The sequence below is a fragment of the Dendrobium catenatum genome, unplaced genomic scaffold (genome assembly GCF_001605985.2).
Source record: "Dendrobium catenatum unplaced genomic scaffold, ASM160598v2 fragScaff_scaffold_716, whole genome shotgun sequence".
Classification (NCBI taxonomy): domain Eukaryota; kingdom Viridiplantae; phylum Streptophyta; class Magnoliopsida; order Asparagales; family Orchidaceae; genus Dendrobium; species Dendrobium catenatum.
In genome coordinates this window covers 2,033,378-2,044,596 of record NW_021319178.1, presented here as the reverse complement: position 1 = coordinate 2,044,596, position 11,219 = coordinate 2,033,378, and the positions used below count along the sequence as shown (strand labels likewise).

The window sequence follows — 11,219 nt, the reverse complement described above, 5'->3', positions numbered from 1 at the left end:
TCTTCTCATAATTTAGATAATTCTTCTTTCCTATAGGACTAATTTCTTGTAAATATTGCCCTAATTAGCTAATAAAAATAGGAGTTATATACACACACATTACTGAAACTATTAAAAACTCCTAAATTTATATAGCATTATAATTTTATAAATAATAAAAAAGATAAAGATATATTTTTTAATGCATTATTGAAAGTCTAAATTTTTAGGCTAAACTATATATATCTCCATTGGAATACCAATATCCAAGTATTAAAAAACATAATAAAATATCAGCTTTATTTTTTTTTTTAACTTTCATTAAATTTTCAACAATTGAAAACTTCATATGCAAATTAAATAATTATATATATTATTATTATTTTTTTGGGTTTAAATTTTGGACTATTTTAAACCAGACCCGGAAGCATCCAAGCACGTGGAGAGAATATAATCCGCTTGCTTCATGCATTTGCAAGTTCCACGATGTTGCTAAATTCTAAACAGAGAAATCTGGAAGTTCCTGCAACCAAGAAAAGTAATGATCGTGCTGTATACTTTGACTACCTGTCTCTCTTCATGGTACTTATTACATCATACCTGTGATTTAAGCTGAATGGCATGGGGTACAATTCCTTGTATTCTGTTGATTGATGACAGGGTATATTTGTAAACGTTTAAATAACACAGAACATCAATTGACATCTATTATTTTCCTAACAACATATGGTTGACTGGTCACCTCTTTAAATAGTGAGTTTTATATAACATATTACATAAATAATATGATAATAAGGATATATTAATTTAGTAATTCTAAAATATTATATTTAAAAATAAAATTAATTATGAACAATGCATTAAAAAAAGCCAAAGAAAAAAAGCCAAGAGCAAAATAATAATTTAAAGAATAATTTTATCCTTATTTCAATTGCAGAACATTTGCATCATTGCATTATTGCCCTCCTTTTAACTCTTCCCATTATTTAAAATCACAGATGCACAGCACACCCACCCATATTGCTTCCACCTTTCCCCCTCTTCCCCCCCAAAAAAACAAAACATTTATTAGAAAACAAAGGGCAAAAATCACCCCAAATCTGGTGAACTAGAAGAAACTGCCTGTTGATCTCCACAGAAGCACAGTAGCTAGCTAGAAAAAGAGGAAGTGGGAGGAAGAAGAAGAAAAGAAGAGAGAGAGAGAGAGAGGCTATAAGTAAAAGGAAATGGAAGAGAGCCTCAAGTCCATGTCAATGGATTACCTTAACCTTCTCATCAATGGTCAGGCCTTCAGCGACGTGACCTTCAGCGTGGAAGGCCGCCTCATCCACGCCCACCGTTGTATCCTTGCCGCCCGCAGCCTTTTCTTTCGAAAGTTCTTCTGCGGCGCCGTCGATGCTCCGGCCTCCCTCCTCGACCCCCACAGCCCCCGTTCTCCGCCGGCGAGGGGGGCTGTGATACCTGTCAGCTCGGTTGGCTATGAGGTCTTCCTTTTGCTTCTTCAGTTTCTCTACAGCGGCCAAGTTTCGATCCAGCTGCAGAAGCATGAACCTCGCCCCAACTGCGGCGATCGTGGCTGCTGGCACACACACTGCACCGCCGCCATCGACCTCGCCCTCGACACCCTCGCCGCCGCCCGCTCCTTCGGTGTCGACCAGCTTGCTTTACTAACCCAGGTTCAACTGATCTCTTTGTGTTAGGGTTTTCAAACTTCACACAGATTTGCATCATCGATCCACATATCACATGTCATCGATCTTAAAAAAAAACTCTAATTTTCAGCCATCTCAATCTACTTCCTCGCTAAAACTCAATCACTAGCTTATGAGTCCATTAATGATTGATAATCTTCATGAGATTGAGGGTGTTTGCGGGATCGATCAGATCTCCTTCAGTTGCAGATATCTGTAAGGGGTTTCTGACCATAGGGCTCATTATCTGCTTGAACTTACATAACATACTTTTCAAAAAATAAATAAATTTATCAGAATCCATCATTTTCCTTAGAATCCATCATTTTCTTGGATTTGGATTTTTATGGATTTCATGTTTCATAAATATCTTTAAAAACTTTTGATGTCATTCTTCTCTTTCAGACATGAAATAAGTGGGAAATGATCATCATTTCCATATATAGCCAATCAAATGAGCTCTTAATTAAGCAATTTCCATGTTTCACCCTTCCTTTTGCTTCCTCTTCTTCTTCCATCAATCTAAAGCTGAAAAAAGCTCTCATCGAATCTTGCCATATTTACAGCTCGATCAAAGTTGAGCATTTTTGTTGCTGCGATTGATTTGTTAACACCAAGCAAGGAATTTCTGTATGGCTTTTGTTTCTTTCTTTCTTCTTTTTAGGAAATCAAATGCTTTCTTCCTCTCAGCAACGCCTGTTTCTTTTTGAAACTGTAGCTACAGTAAGCTTGTCGGAGTAGGTGTAGAGGTCCAATTACAGTTTCCAGTGTTGGTTCAAAAACTAGGGTTAAGCCCTTTTTTACCTTATCATTCTTCTCCAGTTCATTATATGCGCTGTTTCCCTTCTGAATTATTGAGAGCAGCTTAGGTGTTCTTCAGCTCCATCTATACTTCCATTAAATCTTCCCGCAAAACTACTACATTTCTTACTAGACATAAGTAACATTCATTTAAGGGCTTATTTAGTTCCCTAATTTTGAATTATTCTTATACATATTAACAATTTAATTTTATTTATTCATTCATTAAAAATTATACCAATAATAAATAACATTTAATTTTGATAATTTTAATCTTAATCATTTAACATAAATCTTATTTTATGATTTAGTAATAAATAGTTTCATCTAAGTATTATATATTTTAAAGATTAAAATAACAGCTTTCAAAATTTTAAAAAAATATTTTATTTTATTTTAAGTTCTTAAATCCTAATTGAAATTTAATTTGCTTGATTAATTAAACAAGGCCAGAATTTTCCCCTTAGAACAGCAACACACCAAAGGAAAAGAAGCTTAGTTCAGGCAGTTATTCTAATCAAAATCTAACTCAAGTTTTAAAATTAGAAACAGTACTGAAAATATGATTTCTTTCTGCTTCCCAACGAGTCGACAATCTGTCTCTCTTAATAATTAGTGAAATTTTTAAATATGTAGTTCACGTACTTACTGAGATTCAAACTTTCTATTAATTATTTGATAATCTCACAGAAAAAAAAAATTGAGCAAAATAAAATATTACTCTAATAAATAGTTTATAATTAATAATTTGCATGCAATATATCAAAAATAATTATTAAATTGAGAAAAAAAAAATTTGACTTCCATGTAACATCTTGAATGATGAAGCGCTGAATTTTGATCAGCAGATGCTAAAATCCTGCAAAATTACAATTGCATATTCAATATTAAATTTTAAAAAAAAAAATACTAAATTTTACGTTAATTAACTGCGATTATTTTATAAACTGACTAAAAGATCCATTAATGGCGTTGCGCAGAAGCAGCTTGAAAGCATGGTGGAGAAATCTTCAATCGAGGACGTGATGAAAGTCCTAATGGCCGCCCGGAAACATGAGATGCATCAACTCTGGTCCACCTGCTCCCATCTGGTAGCCAAATCCGGTCTACCACCCGAAATCCTCGCCAAACACCTCCCCCTCGACGTGGTCGCAAAACTAGAAGAACTCCGGCGGCTCTCCTCCCGTCTTCCCTCCTCGTCTTCCGACCACATCACCTCCCTTTGTACCGACCACCACCACAAAATCCGCCGCATGCGCCGCGCCCTCGACTCCTCCGACGTCGAACTCGTCAAACTCATGGTCATGGGAGAAGGCCTCAACCTCGACGACGCCCTCGCCCTCCACTACGCCGTCGAGCACTGCACCCGCGAGGTCGTCAAAGCCCTCCTCGAACTCGGAGCCGCCGACGTCAACTTCCCCGCCGGGCCCACCGGACGCACTCCCCTCCATATCGCCGCCCAGCTCGTCAGCCCCGACATGGTCGCCGTGCTTCTCGACCACCACGCCGACCCAAACGCCCGCACGCTCGACGGCGTAACGCCGCTCGATATACTGCGGTCCCTGACGTCAGATTTTCTCTTTAAAGGGGCGCTTCCGGGAATCAACGCCGCCCATTTCGAGCCGAATAAGCTTAGGCTGTGCCTCGAGCTCGTGCAATCCGCGGTGATGGTTGCGTCGAGGGAGGAGGCGGCGGCGAACCTGAGCTTAGATTCGAGGATGGTGTATTTGAATTTGGGAGTGGCGGCCGCAGCGGCGGCGCAGATGGGTTATAAGGTGGATGATGGTGGTGTGCAGGGAGATGTACGGAGCAGGAGAACTACAGTACTGACTCAGGCGGGAGGTAGTAGTATTCGACCTTCTTCTTCTTCGTCTTCTTCTATTATGTATTCTCCTCATCATGACTTCCCATGATCATCTCTCTTATAGATCTCTTTCTTATTAATATTTTTCTTTCATTTTAGATATATGTGGCATACGATTAATAATGATGAATTGGTGCCGGAAGGCTGATTTATTAAGCAAAGTTATTGAGATTAAAGCCAGCTGCATAGTGATCAACACTCAAATACAACAAATATTGGATTAATTCATCTTCTTTTTGCATTGGATTATCTGCTAGATGTTATATATAATACTAAAATTTTGATTAGTATATTATTAGGTTTTTAATTTTTTATTTATTTTAGTAATATGTAATTTAATTTAACAAAATGAAAAATTTAAATGTTTCTGATTGTCATTTTTAAGAAAACTTAAAATTCGGTTGGAAATAAATCCGCAGAAAATTCGTCGGAAATATTTTAAAAAAATTCGTTGAAAATCTGTCGGAATTCATCAAAAAATCTCTTGCTGGCGAATCAATTTCAGTCAAAAATTCTGTCTGAAATTAACATTTTTGCTGCATTGTCAATCATTTAAAATGGTATTTCAATTGGCTTGTGGGATTGAATTGAATCGTTTATGGAGCTGCACGTGAGGTGTTTCAAGAGGAAGACAGCTAGAATCTAAGTAAGCTTTTTTTTTTTTTTTTGGGGAAATTCTAAGTAAGCTTTTGTTGATATGCTTTTGTAGATATGGGAATGGGAGCACATACAAGTCAATCTCTCTCTCTCTCTCTGGCTCTTTCTCTCTCTAATGCTATCATACCTGTACAACCTATAATGCCTTCTTTATTTCTACATGACTTGACCTCTCTCTCTCTCTCTCTCGCTTTCTAGATCATTCAAGCAATAGCCATTAGCTACCTTGTTGCAGCAGCTGTGACTGTTACTTCTATTATTAGCAGAAAGCAACATTTCTACTTATGGAGAGGTAGGTTTCCTCTCCTCTACCATTTTTCACTTTCTTTGAACAAAACTTCTTACTTTCATTCCTTCTATGATATTATAACTAATGAAATTACTAATTTATGCATCTGTCACACACGTGCATACCAGTTCGAGAGGACTTGAAAGAAACCCATCTATTAGCGGAAGCCTAGAGTTATAAATGTCAAGTAGAACTGTGTCAGTCACTCCCAACTTTCTTAATTTTTTTTTTATTAAAATTTGTTTTCAAAAGTCTTCTCAAATAAAATCTTAATTTAAGATTGATTAGTTAATTAAATTTAAATTCTAAATTAAGGTCAAACTTAATTATATTGTACAAATTTTAGTAAATTATTTTGATTCAAGTAGCTAGCTCTCATAATAAAATGATAAAAAATAATTAGAAGAAAACCTATATCAAATCATTTCAATAAGAACATTAGATATAATTTTTAAATATTTTTAAGCAAAATAGGCCGAGTCATGGTTGATTCAAATTTTGCTCGTTAGCTTCTCAAGCTTAACTCAGAATGCATTGATCGAGCTGAATTTGAGCTAAGTTAGTTCAACTTAGACTTCCTTTCGGATAGCTTAATTTCTTACTATTTTTTAAATCAATTTTTTAATACAAAAGTTAAACTTTTTATACTAAAAAATTAATTTAAGAAGCAATAAGAAAGTTGTTCTGAACGAAACCTTAATTAGCCCAAAGATAAGAGAAACAGTGCCTGAGCCAGCTGTTTCCTCATTACAAGCTCTGTAGCACTGTGATATTTTTCCCAAGCTGATTAATATTGGCTTTGCATACATCATGGTCATGAGATCCATATGAAGGGTCTTTTAGATGCAATTAATAATGAAAACAAAGCAACATGGACATTAAGAGCCAGCTGGTGACAAATAAATTGATCTTGTCTTCAATGAATGCAGCACTGTTTAAACAGTATGGAGACGTATGGGCTCACAGCAGTATGTCCACACACACGTATATACACTAATAAATATGATTTTAAAATCTTTTTGAAGGGTATTTGATCATCAGCAAAACTTTTATTTATTTTTTATATGTGGATGTAAATTTTTAAAAAAGTTGTGGTTAAATAAGTAATTTCAGTCATGATATGTTCATAAATATGACTGGAGTGTATCAAGAAAGTGAAGCAACCGTGAAGGTATTGGACTGGATGGATGGGTCATTATTCATTATTCATCATTTAGGAATGAGTCCTAGCTATGCGAGTCCATGGTGCAATGAGGAATGTCTGTCAATTTATGGAGAAATTATTCTGTACAGAGTTCGGACATAGTTAGCTATACGTTCGAATTTCAATAGCTAGCTATACGTTCGAATTTCAATACAATGTCGCCACGTGGTGACCCGACGACTATATTCAATGAAATTTGAATATTTGTCGGGTCTTTTTCAACTTACCGTATGACCTGATGATCCGACCCGAAACTTTAATCTCGCATGATCAAACTTAAAAGATATAAAAATCAGAAAGAACTTAAAAGATGATTGAAATCGATTTTTAGCAAATAAAAGTAACATTTAAAATTTGAAATTAGCATACAATACAATATATTTGTTAAAAAAAGGCTTGTACAATTCCACTTTAATGGAGATCAAAGAAGAAGAAAAAAAAAACAATTTTGATTCAAGATATTAATCAAGTTTGGATGTCAATGACATAATTAGATTAAACATTTTGCTGGGCATATAAGAAAATCAGGACCTCAGCAAAATTCACAGAAAAATAATAATAACATGTATCTAATTTATAGAAGAAATAACTACATTTGAATTGAATATTAAAGCATATCTTCCATCACCTTGGTATATTAAAATTGCCGCCAATCATTTATTTTTGTCTAAAAGTTTAAAATGAAAAAGAAAAATGTTATAGAAGAAAAGGAAAAAGATTATGCAATAAAAGAAAGAAAAAATAACATAAAATAAGCATAAGAAGAACCTTTAGAGATTTTTGTTGTAAGGAGTTGCATCTAGGGCAAAAAAAAATTCAGAGAAGGATATGGCACAAGGGCATTTTATTTTAGAAGAAAAGATGTTTAGCAGCAATTTAAATCACATGTAATTAATTAATAGTAGTAAAAATTGTTGCAATTTGACAAATATTGTAGAGGTTTTCAAATTTTTTGCTAATCAATTATAGTAAAAATAGCTGCAACTTGTCAAAATTTGCATAGATTTGAGTTTTTAGTAGTTGGCGAACAATAAGCAACTTTCACAACGGATGTCATGAGGTTTATGGTCGTGACAACATAGCGTCGCATGCAAGTTTCACAAAGGTGGGGTACAGGAGCGGAGAATCTTGTGATGGCGAGCAACTGAGTGAGTGGCGAGCAAGCATGTGTCATATGCGACGATGGCCTTTTCATACAACGATCAAGTGAGACCTATGAGCTACAAGTGATGAAGAATGAGCAAAGTTCATGTGTGATGTATAACATCATAGTGCATTTTGAATTTTCTTCATTAATTATGTAGGGAGATCATTCGATGAAGCATTTCAAATAAAACTCTTCAGAGCTTGAACACACAAACAGTGAAAACCCTGCTAAATTTTCAAAAATATATTCATACTTCTTCCCTCTTATAACTCCTATACTTATAAGCTAGCAAAAAAAAAAAATCTAGAGGAATCTTAAACATTCTAGAATCCTTGAAACAAACTAAATAACATATGCCTAAATAATATTTTAACTAAGATGTTTTGCATCAAATTAGACAAATATAAAATACACAAAAAAATAAATGAAAGGAGATTCTAAATATCACTAAAAAATTAGCTTCCCACTATTCATCTCAAATTTTACAATCCTATATTTGATTTCTTCTACAATCATGGTACAAGAAAATAAACATTACCCTAAATTTCCCTACACGATTTCTACTGAGAAAAATAGATATATTAGTAACTGAACTATTAAAATGGCTCCATAAATTAATGAAAAAATTGCTATCCTCTAACTACTAACTCAGAAAAAAAAACTTATTAGCATTATTATTAGGCAAATTGTAATTATTACTACAATTATTTTTGAATTATGAACTAGATAATGTGACATTAATGAGAAATGAAGCTAAGGAGGTGTTCACAAACAGTCAACGTCAGAACCAGCAATATCATGACCAACTAGAAATCAAACATAGAAAGATGTGCCCCGGGATGAAGGAAAGAGCCCGACTGCCCTATGCATTTCATGTTTCTTCTCTCTCTCTCTCCCTCTTATTAACTTTGATGTGCTGTTGTAAGAAACACAGTGATAGGGGAGATTATAGAAAGCCTACTGATCTAAAATTTACCTATGTATTATATTCAAAGTTTTAGTAAGCAGGCATAGGATATCTGCCATGAATTTTTTTAGCTGGAAATTGAATGTATAGCATAGCTCTTTTGCTCCATTGGCTGCTTAGAGAAATAGCTCTTAACAGTTAACAGTGAACTCTCAATCAGAAAGGTCTTCAGGCTTCCTGTTCATGTCCTCCCAACAGTTTCAATCTGTACGAACACCATGTGTCCTCACTGCCTTCATTACTGTCTCTTGTCTCCTCATTTGTCTTCACTTATCTCTCTCTCGCTCTCTCTCTCTCACGTTTTTATGACCACTTTTTACTCTGTTATGTAATCAGATAAAAGGAGCTAAGTGCATTATGGTGTTCGCCGTAGGAGAAATTATTATGTGCGAATTGGACATAAAAAATTATTCGGATTGTGAGAGTCTATATTGTATGTATATAATGTGCATAAAAATTTGATATATATATTAAGTACAAATTTATATATTGTATATACACTCATATGTTCGAATTATTCTTCCAGTCCGGACTCCGCACAGACTAATTTCTCTTGTAATAATTAATTTTGTTAATAAAAGATTTTAAATTTGATATCTACATTAAATTTATATTTCTACACTCATCATTAAAAAATAAATAATATACAAAATACTTTAAGCTTATCTGTTCACAACACTAATATTCATATTAATATTCTAAATAGCTCATTAGAAATGTGATAAAAGTCAAAAATATCAGTTGATATTTTGTTGTGAATTTTAATTTTTTGGTGATCGGCAATCTAAAATAGATATTAAATTCAAAATAAATTAAAAATAGAGGCTTCTTTTGTGATGATTTTCTTATTGCTTTTTAAATTAATTTTTTATTACAAAAATTTTTACCTTAAAAATTTACTCTAAAAAACAATAAGAAAGTCGTCTCAAATAAAGTCATAAAATCATGAAAGTTAGACAATTAGCATATCTAAATACAATAGCTTTAACATAATATAAAGCAAAAAACTTAAGAAGTTAAACCACCCAATAACAATTCGAGCAATAAAATTTATGAAAATTTGCTATTCTAATCCTTGTCACTCAAGTTATATAACATAGTTGATGGGGAATGGGTGGGGGACACACACCTAAACCCATTGCTGTAGGAGATCTGTCTTCTTCCAGCAATTGTGGATTCCTTTCCTTATGTTTCTTCATTCATAATCATCAGAAACATTGCCAAATGCAATCAAATAGATTGATGGATTTGGCAGCTCCAAGAACCACAACTGCTTCGCAATCCTCCATACAGAAAATTTCACCAATAAAATCCAAAACTGCTGAGATAAAAGAGCTAGTCCCTGCTCAGGTTAAAACTAGAAGAGATTAGATTAATCAGCCATTCTTAAATTGATCACAATTGTTTAGCCATAAATGGTTTTTTTTTTAGTGATTTTGATATTATTCACTTTAGAAAAAGGCTTTCACAGTGCCTTCTATGGGCTATTATGATATCTTTTAACTGTCACAAAAAGATTAGCGGCGCTTCAAAAGCCACTGCAAGATTGCTATATATGGGTGATGTCCATTGCAAACATCTTTCACGACTGTTTTCCAACCATTGGGGAAGGGAAATTGCACTGCTGGCTCAAAGAGTTAGAGGAAGGGATCACTCGGTGGCAGCAATGGAGAAGAGGGGCGTTGAGTGAGAAATAAGGGGTTTTTTTTATTTTAGAGCATCCACTACAGAAATTTCAGCTTTTTGCAGCGGAATAATCCATGGCTAAACATGGGAAATCCATCACAAATCCTGATTTGCGACGGATTTGCAACGAAATTTATTCCGCCGTTAAAACCCGCATTGCGAAAGTATTTGCAATGGATCCGTAAATATTTTGCGGCAGATTTGCGGGAGCTGTATGGTGGAAATTTCCATCCAAAATTGTGGTGGAATATCTATCATATATTGTGCGGAAAATCTGTCCCAAAGCCTCCCTCATTTGTGACAGATATTAATTTCTAGCTTAAACAACGATACTAGATCATCGTATCAACATTTGCGACGGAAATTTCGCCGCAAATTCGTCGGAAACCTGTAGCATAAATAAATAAAAAATAGCACATGCTATCTATTATTGAGATTTCCAAAGTACAAATCCAAACCGTTTAAAAGCAATAATTAAATGTAGTAAAAAAAAGCAATGGTAATCTAACAGTAACATTTCAATAACTCAAATAAATAATTAAATTTCATAAAATTCTACAACACTGTTAAACTTTCAATAGTTCATATATATCAAAGGAAATATAAAGCATCAAAAATAGTTGTACAAACACTCTAGGCAGATATGTATCATCGTTGTCATCCTCGGCCGATGTAGGCCTCCTTACTTAGGGATTCATCCGTATATTGTTGAAATTGTGGCCAAATTACATCATAAATCAAGTCCTCAAATACCCTAACTCTATCTTCCTCAACTATATTGAAACTTGTATATGGGTCGCACTGAGAGTAGAAATGAGGCTCGTACTCATCATACGAAGTCCATTAATACTAATATTCTGGCATGAATTCAATGTGATCTAGATCAATAGTAATCTCATCTAGTATGAGGTAGGCTTGATTTTTGTATTTGGAA

The 11,219-nt window shown here is 34.3% G+C and overlaps 1 protein-coding gene across 1 annotated transcript; it reads left to right on the top strand.

Annotated features, from left to right (window-relative positions):
• The first annotated feature begins 1,021 nt into the window (after positions 1–1,021).
• On the top strand, positions 1,022–4,469 carry LOC110092414 (BTB/POZ domain and ankyrin repeat-containing protein NPR5-like). Its single transcript, XM_020816949.2, has 2 exons — positions 1,022–1,655; positions 3,452–4,469. Exons 1-2 carry the CDS (start codon positions 1,206–1,208, stop codon positions 4,382–4,384), a joined length of 1,383 nt encoding a protein of 460 aa, XP_020672608.1. The 5' UTR covers positions 1,022–1,205; the 3' UTR covers positions 4,385–4,469.
• The last annotated feature ends 6,750 nt before the right edge of the window (positions 4,470–11,219 follow it).